This window comes from Leptomonas pyrrhocoris, assembly GCF_001293395.1.
Source record: "Leptomonas pyrrhocoris isolate H10 chromosome Unknown, whole genome shotgun sequence".
NCBI classification, from domain to species: Eukaryota; Euglenozoa; class Kinetoplastea; order Trypanosomatida; family Trypanosomatidae; genus Leptomonas; species Leptomonas pyrrhocoris.
The window spans coordinates 447,416-466,678 of record NW_015438362.1 but is presented as its reverse complement, the minus strand read 5'-3'; the positions used below and the strand labels follow the sequence as shown (position 1 = coordinate 466,678).

Sequence of the window (19,263 nt, the reverse complement as noted above, 5' to 3'; positions counted from 1 at the left end):
ACAATACAGACAATATATATATATATATATATATATATATATGAGTGAGACCCAGTGAATGGTGCGGGGGAGAGAAGAAAAAAGAAGAAGCGACAGAATGGACGTCAAGAACGATGCTTGAAGACGTGACGTACCGCATAACTTTCTCTCCCAAGCAGCAAACACTTGTTTATTATTTGCGTAGGTGGGGCGAAATATAAAACAAAAGAAAGGAGATAGTAAACCACATGACGAAATCAGCAACAAGAAACACACTTTCCCCATGCTCCCGTTTGAAAGTAGCAGTAGGGAAATCTCAAAAACGGACAATTTGCATTTGCGCTGTTAATGAAGCAAAGAGAGGAAAGAAAAGAGAAATAGCAATAAAGCGTATCTAAGACTAAGCTTGATGTAGCTCTACTTACCTGAGCCAGCATCTTACAGAGCAGAAAAAAAAAACGATGGGGAATAGAAAAGGGGGAAAATGGACTTTAAAGCACATACGGTGAAAATAAGGAAATTTTGGACGTTATCCATTTCTTTACTTCCAACAACGAGCAGTCTCCCCCCTTCATGTGCGGGGAAACGAAAATGCAAGGCAGAGCGAGGCACTAAGTGAAGCACGTTGAGGTGAAAAAAGAAAGAAAACATGGAGGAGAAAACGGGCGTGCGTGCAAAACACTTCGACGCAACACACACATAGAAACAAAAAGAAACAAAAAGAAAGCAGTCACAGCACAAAGAAGAAGGGATCCGCCTACGCTACAAACAAGCAAATGAAAAATACACATGCTCCAATCATGATAATGACAACTAAAAAGAAAAAAGACGAAGAGCGAGGAGGGGCGATCGGCTCATAGCGTTTCCACATTGCCGATCAACTCTTCGTCAACACAAACGATGTATGTTTTTCTGTTGCTGTTAAACCAGCCTATCTCATTTATGCAGCTCTCTCTCCCCCTCCCCCGGCTAAAAAAACCTGGGAGAGTGATCCACGACTTCATGCAAAAGCGCACTCAGCTGCCTGATTCCACCCTCTCCCCCCCCCTTCCAACTTCAGCTAAGTTCGACGTTGCCGTCTCGTTACAAAAACACAGTCAGCAGTGACGTGAGGAGGTAGCACTCAAAGCAAATAATGGAGAGCGCAAAGCCGCCCATCGGTATGGCCAAACGAGTGAAGGGGGGGATCGCAATGGGCTCGCCGTAGCACTCGCCGTCGCACAGCAGCTTAAACATCATCGCCGTCATCGACGCAGTGAAGGCGACGGCGAGCCACACAAAGAACCACAGCAGCGGGAGAAACATGCGGGTAAAGAAGTTCGCCGCGGTGAGCACGAGCACAATGAAGCCGGTAAAGATGGAGAGCAGACTGAAGATTTGCAGATTCTTGAACACGGTACGGAACTCCTTGCAGGGGACGTCCTGCACGCGGTACTCCTGTGAAATGTTCTGCGGGGCGAAGTCGTAGGGAATGGCGATGTCGAGCTTCAGCTTGGTGATCCACATTTTGATGTTAATTTGCGCCGTGGCATTCGCACCGTGGATGGGGATGTCCACGCCGTACCAAGTCTTGCTGAGAAAGGTCACCTGTGCAGCGACGATCTTGTTTGACTGGATGTGAAGGATATCGATTTTAGGGCTGCTGAAGAGGGTGATGCCTTGAATCACGCAGAGAAGGACTATCATAATGATGTAGACGAGGACGAGGACGAGGCGCAGCGAGAGCAAGGCGCAGAGGACATCGAAGATTTTCTGGCACTTGCCCTTCTTGGGCTTTGAAGAAGTAGAGAGCATCTCTGTTTGTTTGCTGGACTTGGCCGCACGCGACCTGCTGAACGTGAAACCCTTTTTCTTCTCTAAGCAAACGGCAATGGAAGAGTTAAGATGCGTATACACACACGTAAATGAGAGAAGGCGAGAGGAAAACAACGTCTGTGCACTTGCTACAATCGCAGGACTCAATGATACTACATGAAAGAAATCAAATTACACTGAGAAGACATGTATAGTTGAGGGGAGAGAGGAGGAGAGGGGGGAAATAACGGCACCGAAGTGAAGTTGCACAGGGAGAAGGTGAGCACCAGCAGTGTGTTCCGCCGCGCTAAAAAAAAAAGAAAAAGGGCGCTTTTGGCTTCCTTCTTGGAAAAGAGATGCATGGAACAAACATTTTTGCTGTTGACTGCTTTCAGGGAGCCTACGACAATGGAAGAAGGCCACGCATTACCTGCTCATAGGTGCAAAGCACAGATCTTGCTCTGTTGATTAGGATTTGCGAAACACACGCACACACAAACGCGTAACCAAACGTGAACAGCCCTTTGCCATCACCATCAACAACAGCGGCAAAGCGGACGCACTACAACGCTGTCATCCAACGATGGAAGAAGAAAAAGAGGGGGCAGCATCTTCCTCTTACTTTTTCGTTTCCGCTTACTTTGTGGCGGTGCTACTGGCGTTACGAGCTAGCTGCTTCCACTGCTCTGGGAACTGGGACGGACTGCTACGATGTAGCGGCGTCGCCACCGCAGGACCACGGGGCATCCACATCCAGTAGGTCGGACTATTCGCCTTATGCCAGCGCACAAGAAAGCGGTGCTTGGCGCGGTGGTTCTGCTTGTACAAATTCAACGGAAACTTCGGTTCCACGTCGCCCAGCATCGGCATGAGGGGATGCTGAGACCACTCCCGGTGGAGGTGACGGATCTTGTTGAGCTCCTCCGTGCGTCCGGCGATGGTTTCCTTCATCATCCAGTCGCGCAGCTGATCCAGCTGATCGTAGGTAAGACGCACCGGCCGTGGCAGCCACTCGACAGGACCTTTGTCGTACCACGCCACGTTATCGCTCGGCTTACTGCGCATCTTGTTATCACGGCCCATACCGTTGCGCTTCGGCTTGGGTAAAGTGGTGCCCAGGATGGAAAACTTCTCCGGCGTTGCCGTGCGCAGCAGACGGGAGCAGCGCATGATGACTCGGATGAGACAGTACAACTACAAATCAGGAGCTAGAGGCAGCAAGCAGCGCTGCCGAGGACGAAACGGCAGCAATAACACAGAAGGCTATCGAAGGGGCTCCGCAAATAGTGTTGTATCCCTTGTTCGCTGAAACGAGTGTCTGTGACGTTTCTGTCGACTTGCGAAGAAGGAGCGCTGTGGACAATGGTGGTGCAACGCAGCGCTCGACAAAAAGAAATGGAGAAAGGCAAGGGACGCAGACATTTCGAAAGGAGATACGAAAGTGTCGGTGGGCGAGATGAACAGAACACATGCAGTATTGCATGACGAATGCAGAACGCTTGAACCGCACGCATTTGAATGAGACTTCTCTTCGATAAACGCAGCAGAGCGTCCTCGTGAAAGGCATACACTTCTCTGCGCGACAACGAGTGCAGCCGCGGCATTGCCGCATAGTTGCTCGGACAGTGCTTGGCTAAAAGAAGCTTTGAAAAAAAACTTCGCCTAGTAGTTTGCTTTCTTTGTACGTAATACTCTCTCTCTCTGTGACGCCCGTTTAGAAAAAGAGCGACTCGCGTCGAGGCCGTAGAAAGGCGCACACGCGCGCCGCGCCGTCCTCCTGTGCACGGTTGTAGAGGGTGGCAAACACCGCAGGATCGACGGTGGTGCTGCACAACAGCGATGCCGAAGCATTGCTATTGACCGTCCCACTGCTCCTCGGCTCCTCAACGAGCCCATCCAACGACTTCAGCACCGCCAGTACGCCTGACCAGTCACCTCGGTTCATGAGAGCGATCAGCACCCACTGCACCCACGTCCCAACCATCGCTGTCGTTGGCCCAGATGCAGCTGGAATCGAAGGGGTGCAAAGAGGAGAAGGAGAAGAGAGGGCGTGTTGCAACAGCGCACAGGAGTCGCCTGTTAAACGGGCGATAATGCTGTCCAGTGACGAGGTAAGAGAACAGGAGGGCACGGAAGATGGTGTGCTGCTGGTGGGGGTGCGCATTTCTTGCTCAAGGTAGATGCCGAGACGGCCCAGAACCGACAGCGAGCTCAACGCGGAGGGAGAGAGACAACAACGAGCTTTACTCAGGAGCATCGCAACCTGCTCCAGCGCCTCCACGACATTCCGCGTGCTCACCTCATGCAGATGCGTCCACGCCTGCGCCACAGCTTCCAGTCGAGCCTCTTCCGTCTCCGCCGAGTGAAAAGCGCGTTGCGCAGCGCCGTCTTCTCCGGGGCTCTCTTCCGCATTTTCACCTCCTTCTTCGTCACTGTTTGGGCTTTCATCTGGGTCACGACCGTGTGGGTGAACAGCTCGCACGTAGGCCGCTGCACACTCCACCTGTCGACGAGCGGTTTCGAGCAGAATCGCCTGCAAGCACCCATCCAGCTGCTGCGCCGCCGACGACGTGCCCTCACCAGCGTCGCTATCAGCGATGCTATTCCCTTCCCTCAAGGCCGCAATGCGTGTCCAGACCTCCCCCGATGCATCGGATATCGCAGCATCGGCTGCCTCGGCCGTCTCCGGAGCGTCGTCGTCAGCGCTGCGGAGGCGTACCACGGCGCGCCGATACCGGAGCAGCAACTGAGACAGCAAACGCATGACGGCAGCATCGCTCTCCGACATCGCGGCCGCCGCTGCGGCCTGCTGCAGAAGTGTTGCGTCGCCCATCGCAACGCCAACGTACATACCGGCATCAGCGTAGCTGAGGGCGGTGTTGCTGGCCATGAGAGGAGCTGCGTCTTCGCCGTTGGCTGCGGCTGACGAGGCCTCCAGGGTCTGCGAGAGGAAAGCATGGACAGACTTCCTCATTGCCTTGTCCGCTACCCTCTCACTCCTGCTGTGGACGGTGCCACGGAGGGCACGAGGCAGGGCGTCACACAAGAGGTTGCGTTCTTCCTCTTCTGCTGTTTGGTGCTGAGCCACGGCAAGGGCCTGAAGACGGCGTGAAGCACTGTCCACGTCGACAGAGTCAGCCGCAAAATTGCTTGAAGGATCTGCGCCACGCAGCCTCTTCAACATCGCGGCGCCGCCGCAGATGAGGGCACTGGTGTCGTGCAGCTGCCACAGAGCCTGTTCTTGTTCGACGCACAGCAGGCCGTACTGCACGACGGACAGTGTGTCGGCCAAAAAGCTGTGCACAACTGCTCGAGCATGCGCTTCTGCCTCGCCGGCGAGACGAGAAGCACCGGAGGAAAAGGCGGAGGAAAGAATGGCACCATATCTGCACCACGCAGCCTCGTTAAGGGAGCAGGCGAGCACCGTCTGTTGGACAGCAGCATCGGTTTTGTGAACATCCGGAGCGGAGCAGCAAAGGAAGCCCACACAGAGAGTGTGTTGAACTTCGTGTAGCAGACGAGTGTCCTTTGCTTCTGACGCGCACTGAGCCACCGCCAGCCACACATCGAGCAGTGCCCGCAGAGGCGCGACAACGGCCTCCACTTCGGTGTCGAAGGAAGGCGGGCTGTACGCCAGCAGCGTATGAGCGCGGCTCGACATGGACTTCGCACTCGCCGCTTCCTCGCCCTTCCCTCCTGCCTTTGCGTGTGTTGCCAGCGATGCAGCCGACTTCAACGCTGTCTGGTGAAACGAGTAAAGAGGAGACACCGACATGAGAGTTGACCGCACGGCTTTTGCCTGCTCCGCCACATCTGGGCACCAACACGTGATCCCTGCCGTCGCCGCCGACCTTCGAAAGCTGTGCGTAACGCTTTCGCTTCCGCTTTCGCTTCCGCCTTCGCCCTCTGCCGCATTCCTGTCCACACCGATTTCGTTACTTTCTTCTTCGTTTTCCACGCATTGGTCCTCATCGGCCAGCTCCTTTTGACCCTTCAGCGTCTCAAGTGTGAGCTGCATCGCCTCCAAACTTCTCCACACGGGCCAGACGTAGTCGTGGATCAGGTGGGCGGCGTACAGCTCGCCGGGACGGGAATGGTTGTCGTCCAACGCGGCGCCCTCTGCATCGTCGTGCACGCGGTGCACGCGGTACAGCTGCAAAAACCGTTGTGCGGCGACAAGACCATCCTCGAGGCCCACAAGCCCACCTCTGCCATCTGCCTCATCTGAAAGGAGAAGACTGCTACTGCAGGACAAGCTCGCTCCACTTTCAGGGAGTCGCGACAGCACCGAAGTGCGAAGAACGGTAGCGAGGTCCTTTAACAGAAAAAGAGGGTAAGGTGGCCCCCGATGCTCGGCAAGAAGATGTTTGCGCAGCCAGTTGTCGATTGCTTGCCGTGGTGCACCGCATTCAACGCAGAGGTGAAACATACGCCACGCAAGTTCATCGGAGAGGACCAGGCCCTGGAACTCCGTGAGACTCTCCACCTTCTTGGATAGCAACAGCAGCTCCTCCGCTTGAGGCGGCGTGAGGGGGAGAGGAGGCACCTCGACGGAGGCCGCCGATAGAGAGGACGAGGTATGTGCTGCTTCGATGTGAAGGGAAGTCGTGGTCGCTGTTTCATCAGCAGCGGCACCGCTGCGGCGCTTCGCCCGCTCCTGGTTTCGCTGCAGCTGCGTACGGAGTTCCGCGGATCGCTGCAGCACGTCGCTTCGCAGCTTCGTGTACGTTTCGAGTGAACGGGTCTTGATCGAGAGAAATTTGTCATGCTGAAACGGGGCTGGATGGAAGGCAGGAAACTGCAGTAGAGGCGACGGGGCTGTACCGGAACTCGACGATGTCGACGACGACAACGTAGAGGTTGCTGACCCGACGTGCGCAGCCGGTCGAGAAAGCCTCTTCGGCAGCACACGAAAGCTCATTTGGATTTAATGAAAAAAAAGAAAGAGCCAGTAATTCGAGTGAAAATAACAAAACAGAGACTGCTTGATGATGTGAGCACCTCTCCGATTCCTGTTGCGCTTTCTTCTTTTCTTCGTAAACACAGCCTGCGCTACTCTAACACCTCTTCACCAACAGTTGAGAGCCGCGGAATGTTGCAGCGTTGTACGAGATGGCGCAGCTCACCGCATTCACACAAAGGGAGCTTCGACAGATGAGGTCGTTCCCTCTCCCCTTTTTTTTCACTGTCTCGGCACCAAAAAAAGAAAAACTAACTACACGCACGAAAAACAGAGAAGAGGAACAAAGATGAGGTGAAGATCTGAGATGGAGGTGACATGGAGGAGGCACTTGGAAAGAGCAGCGTAGCGTACGGCGGCCGAAATCGATTCGTTCTGCCTCAATGAGATTGGTTATTGTTATTACTTTCCATGAAACTCCCTACGGCTATTTGCACCACCACGTGTCTACAACGACGCTTAATGACTGCTTTTCTCCTTCGTGTGTTTGTGTGTTTCACGAAAGAAATGCATGCATCGTAGCGTGAAGGGAGGAGCACTCTCCCTTTCACACGATGCAGACTCTTCAGATGCATCGGCAGAAAAGCAGAAGGAAAAAGAAGCGTTTTGCGATTATTGCTTCAGACTCTCAACCGGGTCGCACACGCACACACGAAGGCGGTCAGCGGAGCGTTACAACACCCGAGACGTTAAACGCATACAGAGGAAGAGGAAAAGAAGATACACGGAGGAGAGGAAGCATTAAAAAACAGAAGAATCAGGCGGGGAGGAGGTCATAAAACAGGAAAAGAGCAACCATAAAAATGAACCGACAACAACAATAACAACAGCAAAAAGCACCATCAGACGACATCAGGAATAGTTTCCGGATACACACACAGAAAAGCACACGTACAGTTATTGATGTTCCGATGGAGAGAGTCTGCACGCAACCATGCGCGCCTCGACGACGACGCTGAACCCCGTTATGACCCTTTTTGCTGTATCAAACACGAACGACACACATTGGCATTTTTAGCAGCGCAATACTTGGCAGTAACACAAATCATAAGTATCAATACTTTTAACGAGTGAAACCGGAAAAGAGGTGGCTGACCAATGAAAAACGCTTTTGACAACGTTCCTTGTTGCTTTTCCTATTTGCACGTGTGTGTGGGTGTGTGTGTGTGGGGGGGGGGGCCTTGCTGTGTATGTTGAAAGGCGGCGAGGCTATTTCTACGATACACAGCAAGACACCGCCATTAGGATTATTTACTTGAGGGAAAACACAAAGCGCCACGTGTAGGCGGACGGAACGTACAACGCGGGCTTCCCGTCCCTGTCGGCGCGCGCTTCGACGCCAAACAACGGAGTCGCTGCGAGACTGCTCACTACGGCGGTGTTCGCACCTTTTATGGAGGTGTCACACGCCGACAAATCGACAAGCACCTCGTAGGAGCGCGACGAACCGCGAGAAACGGGTGCGCTGCCAGACACGATCGTCTCGCTCTTCGTTTCCGCTGGAGTGCCCTGCCGCTCTACTGCCACGGTCGAGGCGTTGGAGGCGCCGCTCAGGTCTATCAGCTGCGCTGCGTCCTCCTCTCGCTGAAACAGAAATCGAATGCGGTGCAGTAGGTGGGAGCGCCATAGGCCGTTTCGCGCGGCCTCGTTCGCCTGCCGTGGAAGCCGCAGGCCATTCAAATCCTCTTCCGCGAACGTCTCCGCCAGCGGACCAGTAGTGCGCTCGACGCGCATTCCTTTGTCCTCTTTTTCATTTTGCTGAAGCTCAAGGTCATGCAGACGCGCGTCGCGGAGTTCCTTGGCACGCGAAAGACGCTGCGCAAAACCCTCCGGCTGCTCTTGCCAGTGCGACTGCAGCTCTGCAACGGCCTCCGCGCAGGAGTCCGACGTCTGATGCACCTCCACCACTAGCTTCGCCGTGCCACCTTCACGAACGTCATAAAAGCAGTTGAAGTGCAACGCGCAATGATTGACCCGGTGAGGGATGACTGGAAACTTGACGGACAGCTGAAGCGAGCGCGACTGAGGCGCAGGCGGCCGCTGCTGACTGTTGTGGCTGCCTTCGTCCCAGAAGACGTCGCCCGCGGCGAGAAGCTGGGAGGCAGGCGTCGACCCCGTCCGCTGCGGCAGGGGTGGGAGGGCCACCGTCAGCGTCCAGTTGGCGCCCATGTGGGTGCTGTGTACGGTGTGCGCATCGTCTCTTAATGGGCTGCCTTCCGACGCCTCATCTGCTGGCAACAGGGTGTTTTGTGTGGCTATGATGTTGCCGGGACGCAGAAAGGCGGGAGCGAGGAAGGCAGGAGTGGGGAGGTCGGCTGCGGATGCGGGCACTTTCCTTCTGCTCGTCATGGCCAACCACCGCAGCGGCGTTCTGCCTTGCGCGGGCACCACGACGATGTCCTCCGGTGTCTGTAGAACGGAAGATGAACTCCACACGCCCGTCCACAAGTCGAACAGGTCCGTCCCAATCTTCCCTTGCGTGGGCGACTCAGCCGCCTGGCTAACGCTGCGCGTGACCGGGCACACAACTACGGCCTCGCCCACCGCGTAGCACGTCGGGAAACCTGAGCTGGTTGCAGGTCCACCCCGCGTAGGGCTAAGCTGCGCAAAGGGCAGTGGCGCAAAGAAGGAGCTTCCGTTTTCACTCACGTTGTGGGCCACCGTGTAGAGGTAGGGCACGAGGGCGTAGCGCACGTTGATATTGGCGTGAACGGCCGCCTGCGTTGTCGCCGCCACCGGCAGTCGCATCCACCACGGTCCTGCCGCATCGCCGGTGCCGTACTTAAAGCTTTGCGCTTGTTCAGCTGCTGCGGCGGTTGGATCCTCTTCGGTGTACATAAGCGGGAAGAACACACCGGCTTGGTACCACCGCACCACAAGCTGGTGAGCTTCGCGGAAGTGGGAAGCGGTTGGCTGCACCGCACGAGAAATGGGAACTTGCCCCTCGTCGCGGTTTTGTTGCGGCGGTAGCTTCGGCTTTGCATCGTCGTTGTCTTCCAATTCCTTCCGCGCGTTCTCCACAGCTGCTGTCATTGCTGGCTCCGTTGGTTGACGCTGCAGCAGCACGCTCAGCACTTCTCTTGTCAGGCCAGCACCCAGGTTGGCACCGCTAAACGGGATGCCCAACGTACTCAGCTGCGCACACTGCCGCACAGCCAGCTGCAACTGCTTCCAGGCAGCGGCAAGCGCACTCTTCTCCCTCGTACCGGGCGTTACCACCGGCGTGTCTTTTGAATTGATCTGGGTCGCTGCATCTTCCGCGCACGCCGGTGGGGTCTCCACCAGCACCACAGCGTAGCGCTGAATCCCAGCGTAGTAGTTCTCCGTCAGCACCATGGCACGGCGGACGTACTGCGTGCGACGCAGCATGCCTTCATGCGCCGCTCGCGCGAAGTCCACCGGCAGCAGCTGATGCACCTCGCGATGCGCAAAGCTGCCGTGGTGCCCCACCTCCATCGGCAAAACGTCGCCCACACGCGATAGCTCCCGCAGTGCGCACTCTGACAGTGCCGCGCTCGGCACGCCGTCTGCCATGACCAACGGCGCTGCGTGCTGCAGGCGGACGGCGGTGTGGTTGGTGGAGCCGGTGTAGCGGCGGTACTTCAGCATATTACCGTACCACCGCCGCGCGGACGGGTTGGTGAAGTCCACAACGTTGCTCGGCACGCCGTCGAGACTACGCGTCGGCCACCCAACCGCCTCCTCCGCGTTCATCGTGACAAAGAAGCTCTCGCGACGTCCTTCAAGGAAGAGAGGGGAGTGCGTGGTGATGGGAATGGTAGGGACCGTGCGCACCACCACGTAGCGACGACCGCCATACCACAGGTTCGACTGCAGCTGCACCGGATCGGGGAAGCGGGACGCGTTCCACGTGAAGGGAGTGTCGCGGGCGGAAACCGCAGTGTCGGTCACCCACACACTGTCCAACGGGGTGCGTGAGTGGAGGAAGGACGCATCGAGGGCCTCCACTGTCGCCTGCGTTGTCGCCGCTGCACCGCGCAGGCCGTGATGGTAGCCCAGCAAAAACCGCGGCGGCAGCGTCGGGAAGCCCGTCAGCGTGTAGTACTGCCGCAACACGTCCGCCGGCGTGGGGCCGGGGAGCAGATAGAGTTTCGTCGGCCTCACCGTGCTCCGCAGCCTCACGCATGTCTGCGCTGAAGCAGCGGTGAAGGTAGACAGAATAAAAGGAGCTGGATGCAGCCACAGCAGCCCCACCGTGCGACGTGCCGGGGGCGACAGCGGGGGCAGCCGAGGTACGTCACCCGTGTCCAGCTCCATGTAGAGCAAAGGCACGACACCCGGCACCAAAAGGTGAGGAGAGGACGCAGATCGTCCGCCGACCATCACTTCGACTCCCTCTCGCATGTTCAAAGGGATGAAGTCATCACCGCCCATCGCCTCCGTTCCCGCGTCGTCTTGTTGCTGCGACCTCAACAGAAGCGGTGAGAGCCCGTACAAGCGAACAAGGCGTGCGCTGCACACGGTTGCCTGGAGTGCATCCGTGAAGACCTCGTTCACCGTGGACTCCCTTTGGTCCATGGTCCCTCTGCCATTGAAGCCGTCGCTGATGATTTGTCGCGGATGCACTACGTCCAACGTGACATCAAAGGTAACGGGGTTTTCTGACTCCGCACCCCCTGCATTCCACCTCAGAGTCGTCGCGGTGGGCGAGACGATGGTGTCGTCCTTTGCGCCGTCCGTGAAATCTTTTGCGCGAAACCCGCTCCTCAGTTCAATCAGGGGTGTCGGCGGTGGCGACGTCGCCTTATTCGCGCCACGTAGTGCTCGCGTTTTCAACAAGTCCATCGACGTGTCGACCTCTAACGTGCTGCTGCCTCCCCCTCCCCTGCCCTCGTCTCCCCCGCCACCGGTGCGCGCGGCAACAGCGGCGAGGGATAAAAAACGCAACGGATCGGGACGGGCCTTCCGTTGATCCTCTGCGCGTAGGTACTGCTCCACCAGCAGCTCCTCCGTGGTGTCCGGCGCACCAGGCTCGAAGGGGACCACCCCCACAATGGCGCCCAGCTGAGGATGGTCCGTGGTGGCCCAGACATTGCGTGACACGCGTTGACGCAACAGCTGCACCTCCACCTGCTCTAACGGGCGAATGCGCATTGCGGCCGAGTCCTGCGGCGTCTCTGGTGCGTTTGGTCCTGCTGGGCGGCCGTCGTCGCCAGTTTTTGCGTGCACCTGCGCATACCGCGCGTAGGCAACCCACGACACGTCGGAGGCAAGCAGGCGGGGTGACGATGGGGTTTCGTTTTCCGAATGGAGCCGCTTACGAGCGGCAAACACCACACGCGCTACTCCATCTGATGAGAAGACACTCGTATCTCGGCCGAGGTTGCCCTCATCACCGGTGATCTCCGCATCGTTAAACCACAACGATTCTGCAACCGGTATGGGACTAGTCGTCGGCTGTGGAGGGAAGGATGTGTTCGCTTGCGCGGGCCGGAGAAAGGATGTCTTGCGTGCATCTTCTCCCCCAGCAAAGTTGTTGTGTTGCGGTGGTGGTTGCATGGTGTTGTGGTGCTTCTCCTCCGCGTAAAACTCAGCATTGTCTTGGAAAAACGACAGGAGCATCCCCACTAAACTGAGACAGCTCAGCGATATTAAAAAAAGAGTGGCGCGCCACATTATACGCCGGCTGCGCCATAAGCGCGTAAAACGATGTGCTCCGCGATGACCGCCCATGGTCGCACCTCAATGGAAGAAGTAGTAGTAATAATAATAATAATAGTAATAATATTGAATTGAGCGAATTTAATTATACTGCAATGAAACTGGTTCCTTTTTAAACTAATGTAAAGGGTCGTCCTTCACCAGTTTTGGGGCACACCTAGCTTGCATCCGAAGCCAAATAGAGTGCTGTTGCAAAAGGGGAAAAAAGCCGTACTTGTGCGCTGCGTTATTCCCTGTATTTGCTCAAAGAAGCAGTTGGCGTATTCGTGTGACCGCAACGCGTCGATTATGCTTCGATTCACTCCGATGCTGTGATTCGGTGCTCAACACAGCGTTGAGGCTTTTCCTTTCGCTATATCTCTCGGTGATAGGATAGCGGAGAGAGACAAAGGAAAAATCACGACGGGGATCACTGCAATAGGGGTTAAGAAGAAGAAAGAGAGGGTGGGGGAAAGCTCATTCATACAGCTCTTTACGAATCGCTAATCAAATGCGATTGCATCGGTTGCCTGCTCACGCTTCTCCTAGCGGTAGAGCCATCTGCGCGTCAATAGGAGGCCGATATGTGCCCAGCTCACGATTTACGCATGAAAAAACTACTCAATAAAACTCTCGCATTTTCCTTTCACATATGCTTCTCCTGTTGCTGATGTGGTTTGAAGATGACGTTCATGGTTGTAAGTACAAGAAGAGGTAGAAAAAAAACCCGACGCGTAGTCTCTCTCTCTCGCTCTCTTCCATGTGCGAAGTACACTACTTGAGAGTACGTTACGTTAATCTACACAGAGAAGCCGTGACCGAACGACTGCCACGATGAGGGAATGATGAAAAAGCCGCGGCCAGCGCTCTCTAAAACAACAACAACAACAACAACAACAACAGAACGAAAAATGGCAGATAAATAAGAAGAATAGAAAGGGGAAAACCCGATGTTTTTTTTTTGGATTACATGAGGAAAACAGGACGTAAAGGTTAAAGCGTAAATGCCACGTTTAACAAGAAAGAAAAAGAAATGTGAGAAAAGGAGTAGCACCTTTATTGTACATGCGAAGTTTCAGTACGTGAAAGAAGAGGCAAAACAGATTACCCCATCTGCTTCTTAGCGACAGAAGCAGCACACGGATCAAGCGAAACCAGGTGGTATTTGCAAGGCGTACGACAGCAAAATGGTAGCCTTCTTATTGCCACAGCTGGAATGAAGGGGGGGGGGGTGCAAAGTCTGTAAATCAGGATTTACAAGGATGAAGAAAAGGCATGCAACAAAAACATATTTTGGGTTCCTTTCTTTAAGAAAAAAAAAGAAAGAAAACCTTCGTTGCGCTTAGCGGCTGCCGGAGCCCGCACCGTCCTCGACTGTATCCTCCTCTCCGTCCAACACGCTGTGCATGTTTTGCTGAAACGCTTGCAGGTACCCATGCATGTCCTCCTCCTTCGCGAAGTTGCGCACGTTTCGCACACCAAGCTCGCGCTTCAGCTCACGTTCTCGATCTTGCTCTTTCGCTAGCTGGATGGCCAGCTGCTTCGCCGAGGCAGAAAAGTGTGATGCCTCGGACTGTTGTGGAGGAGACGAGCTGGGCGCCGACGCGTCCTCTGGTAGGGCTTTCCCTCTTCCTTGCTGCGCGCCGGCCCTTGCGTTCCTCACTTCCAGCCCGGGCAGCTGGCGAGACGGCACCAACCCGTCGAAGGGCAGCGACGGTAAGAAGTGCCCGCGCCCTGTTGCCGCAACGGCCGACCCTCGCGAGAGCGCAGGTGGCTCGCTGGACGTCGTATCGGCGTTGAACACCGGCAGGCTGCGACGACGGCCAGTCGAGCCGTGGCCCGGAGCCGACTTGGATGTAACCGCTGACGATTGCGTCGTCTGCGTATTCGAGGTTCGAGACGGCTTCGCATCCGCTGCGGACGGTGCCGAGGAGAGCGCGCTGTGGAGTGTCTTCCCGTTTGTGGTTTGTTTCACTAACTGAGGAAGAGGATGTGTACGTGTATTGGTCCCCACCGGTGCAGCGGCGGCAGCAGCAGCGGCAGCGACGGGAGCTGTCCGCTGTACCTTCGCTGTTCTCCCTTCACTCAATTCGTGCGCGACGCACGACGACGCCAGCGATGGAGCCGACGATGGCGATCGCGATCGCTGCGGAGCCGCCGTACGCGCACTCGCACTTGATTTTCTCTTCTTCCCCTCCCGCTCGTCGTCGTCCTCCTCTTCCTCTCTCAGCGGCAGCGGCGCCGCACGTCCCGCGGCGGCAACGTTGCCCCACACGTACGTGAAGAGCGTACTAAACCCCTGCAACTCGTATAGGTACTTCTCCCGCAGCGCCGCAGCGTTTGGCGCGTTCAGACGGTGCTCCCACTCCGCCGGAAACGATAGTACCGCCGCCGACTCGACGCCCTCGGTGAAGAGGCACGTGAGGGAGACAGCAAAGAAATGCAGCAGTTCGCCCAGCATCGAGTGCGCCTTCGCGGCGGCGAAGCTGCTCTGCACGCGACGGCTTGTTGGGCACTGGCGGCGAACAAAAGATGCATAATCCGTTGGCAATGATGCCGAGGACACGTCCAACCCACCGGCGACTCCTCCACTGCGCCTCTTTCCTGAGTCGAGGTCGGCCATAGAAGACAGAGGCAGCAGTTGTGCTGCTTCACGTAGAATAGCACTGAGCTGGCTCGAGGTGGGAGCTGGTGGCAGCACGGAGCGCTGACTCGGGGCCTGGTGGCGAACGGAGCGGGTGAGACCTACGGGGTGCGTGATCTCATCGGCGCGCGATCGACCTGCCGAACACGCCATTCTAGACGGGCACGGATCCCTTGTGGATTGCTTGTAACGACGCTTTAAGGATATATATATATATATATGTTTAGCGTGACACTTCCACATAGAGTGAGATACAAGCGTACAAGTGAATATTTTTTGGTAAACCAAACATCAGCGGGGACGGTAGAAGAAGGAAATCGCGCTTCATCAACGATGTGCGGCCACTGGTCCCCATTATTCGAAAGGCGCTATTATTCTTTTCTTTTGTTAGGCAGCATTGGTTTTTGTTGTTTTCTGGCTGCGCGAGAACGGTGATGGAGAGGCCCGATTTACGAGTGGTTTCTCTGCTGTTGTTGTTGTTGTGCAAGATCAACGGCGCGTTTATGCACAACCGCAGCGTCTAACACCAACAAATGCGTTCTTTTCCCTTTTGATGAAAGCAAAAGCGATTTAAATACCAAAAAAAGACCGCAAAAAAAAAAACTTGCATGAGGACAGTGGCATGCGGCTGCTTTGGCAGTACATCTCCGATGAAAACAAAAAGAAAAATGATAAAGTAGTCCTACTATACATGTACGTAGCCAACCAGTCACCGACAAAGCATCAGTGTGACACCCAGGAAGGATAAACGGGGTTGCGGTGGTTCAATTCATCGAAGCGAACCTCAACATCCGTCACGCTCGTTTGCCACGCGACGCAGGAACCTTGAAGACATCGTTGCCATGAAGCGATTTGATGACTTTCTGATCCACGCTGTGCTGCAGCGCAGCGCTTTCCTTCGCCGTCGACAGCGGACCAGGAAACGTCACCGCGACCGCACCGTTCTGCACGACACCGGCCTCGCAGCTCAAATTGTGCTCCACACAGTCGTGCCGTCGTATGCCGAATTTGCGATGAAACGACGAGACAGCCTTGTATGTGTTGTTGTTTGACGGGTCAGAAGGAGTTGTTGAGGCCGCGACAGCTGCAGAGGCAGAGGTGGTGGTGTGGAGGGGGCTTTGCGTGTGCCGGTGGACCTTCTCAATGAGCGGTCGCTGCGGTGCCGTCGCAGACGCCTCTTCCCACGGAACGCTTAGACGGTTTTTGGCCTTTCCCTCCCCGTTGACACGTGCGCCGCTTGTTTTTGCGTAGACCTTTTGCTTTCCAGAGTTTGCACCTAACGCAGGAAGACGCGGGCTCTGCGAGGCGGTGGCAGTGGTGGGCGAGCGCTTCTCGTCTGTTGACTGTGCCCGTGTTTGCGGTGCGGTCGTGGCAGCCGCGGGGCGGGGCGATGTTCCCCGCGACACACCCGGAGCCCCTGGTGTGCCCACGCGGTTGTGTCGGGCGGCCCGCGAGTTTTGCTGAATGTCATCCTCTAGTTTTTCACCCGCGGTCAACACCGCCGCCTGGGCCAGTTCATAATCCTCCGCCGTTGCATTTCCCACCCCTTCTCCTGCGTCGCCTCTTGTCCCATCACGGCCACCGCCTGCCGTGGGTTGGAGCTTGCTGTTGGGTGCGAGTCGCACCGATGAAACGGGGGGTCGAAGGTACACACTCGGGATGCTGCATGTGGAGATGGTGTGGTGCATCTGTGCGGTGCACCGGGCGTAGCTCAACGCCAGCACCCGCTGCGATTCTGCGGCGCGCAATTTGTCTTGTTCGATGCGGGTGCGGTGCGCGTCTCCTAAAACGCCCAGCGAACGCGACATCACCGTACTGATGTAGGCTTGCTGAGCGTAGTAGTTGAACCGTGTCTTGCGGCTGTAATACCCGCGGAAGCACGCCTGAATACGCGTGGCGAACATGTCGAAGACGGTCTGCAGATAGGAAAGCCGCTGCGTTGTGGTGCGTTCGTGCTCAAGACGTTTACGGGTGGTGTAACCGCGGAAGACGCGCTGAACCATGCACGTCTTGCGTCGCATATTACGAAACGTCGCCGCTTGCCGGTGCATACGAAACGTGGCTTGGATTTTCACGGCGGCGTTTGTCTCTCTTGGCGCGCACGCAGCCGCCTCATCGAGAGCCTGTAGCACCGCATTCACAAGGTTGCAACCGTAGGAAGGAGCAACTCGTGCGTAGTCGTGCCGCACTGCCTCCAGCTCTAACCCGGTAGTGCCGTCACGGCGAGGGTACTGAAAAATAATCCCGGCCATTGAAGAAAAGAGAGTGATCCCACGTCTGCTATCCTCGCAGTTACTGAGGAGGCGAAACGGATGCGATGGGTGTTTGATAACGGAAACAACAGTATTGTTGAGAAAAGAGAAGAGGAGCAGGGATAGATTTGAGGAAAGCCAACATAGCAACATGTGTCCTGGCTCGACAGAGGAGGAAAGAAAAAAACGCGCCGATGTGAACTGTCTCATCACCGTATCCGTTGCGATCGAGATCGTTAGAATGCATTTGGTAGGGATGTGAAGAAAGCTAACCCGTCAGTACAAACACACAAACGATAAGTTTTGACATTCCCCTTTCCCTCACTTCGCCCAAGCGATTGCAGCGCATACTTCGATAGTCGGGACTATTTCTCTTTTTATCGGGAGATGGTGTGCGACCAAAGGCAGTAGGCACCACACATATCTTCCCGTTGAAAAGTGCACCGTCAGCGTCGGCGCCAACTCGCATCGAAACAGTCTTGTCGTCCGAAACTCCTAACATCACAACCGGCCCCGAGTCATCCCGCCGCAGTTCCATCACGCAGGGGAATGAATGAATTGGAGTCCCCCCGTGTTCCTTTGTATGCGGCTGCTGCATCCACGTGTGAGGAGTTGCACTGCGAATCCAGCCACACACACACACACATACCAGACAGTACTTCTCGAAGGGAGCAGTGACTCTCGCTTGCCTGAGTTCATCACAGAAGAGCACGAATGTGGCCCTTCTGTGTCCGATGGCGGTGCTTACAGCGTGAAGCTGCACTAACGTCTGAACGCATAAACAGCACAAACCGGGAAAGAATCGCACCGCACGAGACCGAGAGAAACAGAGGGACGGCACAAGAGAGCTCGCAAGAGCGTCCTCGCTTGCGTACTCCGCGCAACTCATCGCCCTCCAAGTCGGGTGCCAGAGTAGAAGACGCCTCTGTACTACTTCAGCACGCGGGAGGGGCACGCACCGCTAACAAGTCGTCTCGCCGCAGTTCCATCACGCAGGGGAATGAATGAATTGGAGTCCCCCCGTGTTCCTTTGTATGCGGCTGCTGCACCCCGTCTCCCCATTCCTCTTCCCTCCCAGCACAGCGCACACCCCAAGTAACCATTCACACCGTGATGCAGCCACGCCCACCACAGTGCGCCGCACTGCAACCACCGCCACCACACAACAGCCGAGACTCAGAGAATGGATTAACTCATGCATCATCATCGAAAATAGAGCTCTCACCAACTGTGTATTGTAAATAAAGTTATACTGTCGTCGTCGTCTCAACGGCTCCTGCAACGTTCCACCGCAGCGGCACACAGGCACACACACACAAACGCACCCACGCACAGCCATTCGCACGGCGCCACGCGCCACGCTTCTCGAGGTCATACGGTCCTGGCACGGCACGGATGCGGGAGGGGGCGAGCGCGTGGCACCGCACCACCTCACCAGCCGCTGCGAGGAATTTGACAAAGACCACTTGAGTCCCGCACACACCAGCGCGCACGCACAGCGGCACGGCACCTGTCTGTGCATCTGCGTCGTCAAACACGTCTGGGCACCCGTAGGTCCGCACAAGAGATCGAGAGTAATATACTCCGGGCGGGATTGTTCGTGGGAGCCGGTTCGCTGTCAACGTCGCGCTGCGCACATACATACACTCGCACACCGACGCAGATGGCCGACCTGTGCGGCACCACAGTGCGGCTGCAACACCAGCTTCTTCAGTCCGTCTCGCCGCAGTTCCATCACGCAGGGGAATGAATGAATTGGAGTCCCCCCGTGTTCCTTTGTATGCGGCTGCTGCACCCCGTCTCCCCATTCCTCTTCCCTCCCAGCACAGCGCACACCCCAAGTAACCATTCACACCGTGATGCAGCCACGCCCACCACAGTGCGCCGCACTGCAACCACCGCCACCACACAACAGCCGAGACTCAGAGAATGGATTAACTCATGCATCATCATCGAAAATAGAGCTCTCACCA

General features: G+C 56.1%; 7 protein-coding genes across 10 annotated transcripts; all 7 read right to left on the bottom strand.

Annotated features, from left to right (window-relative positions):
* Positions 1–590: 590 nt before the first annotated feature.
* On the bottom strand, positions 591–770 carry ABB37_03817 (hypothetical protein; the record flags this gene model as incomplete). The annotated part of the gene is made up of 1 exon (XM_015801272.1): positions 591–770. The coding sequence occupies one exon, from the start codon at positions 768–770 to the stop codon at positions 591–593; it is 180 nt and encodes a 59-aa protein (XP_015659892.1).
* Positions 771–1,062: 292 nt separating this feature from the next.
* Positions 1,063–1,972, bottom strand: ABB37_03816 (hypothetical protein; the record flags this gene model as incomplete). Of its 2 annotated transcripts, none has more annotated exons than XM_015801270.1 (1): positions 1,063–1,972. In XM_015801270.1, exon 1 carries the CDS (start codon positions 1,771–1,773, stop codon positions 1,063–1,065), a length of 711 nt encoding a protein of 236 aa, XP_015659890.1. In that variant the 5' UTR covers positions 1,774–1,972. The 2 variants fall into 2 exon arrangements, with proteins under 2 accessions (XP_015659890.1, XP_015659891.1); XM_015801271.1 differs by having other exon boundaries at positions 1,063–1,948.
* Positions 1,973–2,409: 437 nt separating this feature from the next.
* Positions 2,410–3,156, bottom strand: ABB37_03815 (putative mitochondrial hypothetical protein; the record flags this gene model as incomplete). Of its 2 annotated transcripts, none has more annotated exons than XM_015801268.1 (1): positions 2,410–3,156. In XM_015801268.1, the coding sequence occupies exon 1, from the start codon at positions 2,941–2,943 to the stop codon at positions 2,410–2,412; it is 534 nt and encodes a 177-aa protein (XP_015659888.1). In that variant the 5' UTR covers positions 2,944–3,156. The 2 variants fall into 2 exon arrangements, with proteins under 2 accessions (XP_015659888.1, XP_015659889.1); XM_015801269.1 differs by having other exon boundaries at positions 2,410–3,128.
* A 331-nt stretch (positions 3,157–3,487) lies between these two features.
* On the bottom strand, positions 3,488–6,990 carry ABB37_03814 (hypothetical protein; the record flags this gene model as incomplete). Its single annotated transcript, XM_015801267.1, has 1 exon — positions 3,488–6,990. Exon 1 carries the CDS (start codon positions 6,692–6,694, stop codon positions 3,488–3,490), a length of 3,207 nt encoding a protein of 1,068 aa, XP_015659887.1. The 5' UTR covers positions 6,695–6,990.
* Positions 6,991–7,984: 994 nt separating this feature from the next.
* On the bottom strand, positions 7,985–12,829 carry ABB37_03813 (glycosyl hydrolase-like protein; the record flags this gene model as incomplete). The annotated part of the gene is made up of 1 exon (XM_015801266.1): positions 7,985–12,829. The coding sequence occupies exon 1, from the start codon at positions 12,425–12,427 to the stop codon at positions 7,985–7,987; it is 4,443 nt and encodes a 1,480-aa protein (XP_015659886.1). The 5' UTR covers positions 12,428–12,829.
* Positions 12,830–13,736: 907 nt separating this feature from the next.
* Positions 13,737–15,274, bottom strand: ABB37_03812 (hypothetical protein; the record flags this gene model as incomplete). Of its 2 annotated transcripts, none has more annotated exons than XM_015801264.1 (1): positions 13,737–15,274. In XM_015801264.1, the coding sequence occupies exon 1, from the start codon at positions 15,189–15,191 to the stop codon at positions 13,737–13,739; it is 1,455 nt and encodes a 484-aa protein (XP_015659884.1). In that variant the 5' UTR covers positions 15,192–15,274. The 2 variants fall into 2 exon arrangements, with proteins under 2 accessions (XP_015659884.1, XP_015659885.1); XM_015801265.1 differs by having other exon boundaries at positions 13,737–15,235.
* Positions 15,275–15,832: 558 nt separating this feature from the next.
* On the bottom strand, positions 15,833–17,335 carry ABB37_03811 (hypothetical protein; the record flags this gene model as incomplete). The annotated part of the gene is made up of 1 exon (XM_015801263.1): positions 15,833–17,335. Exon 1 carries the CDS (start codon positions 17,288–17,290, stop codon positions 15,833–15,835), a length of 1,458 nt encoding a protein of 485 aa, XP_015659883.1. The 5' UTR covers positions 17,291–17,335.
* Between the last annotated feature and the right edge of the window lie 1,928 nt (positions 17,336–19,263).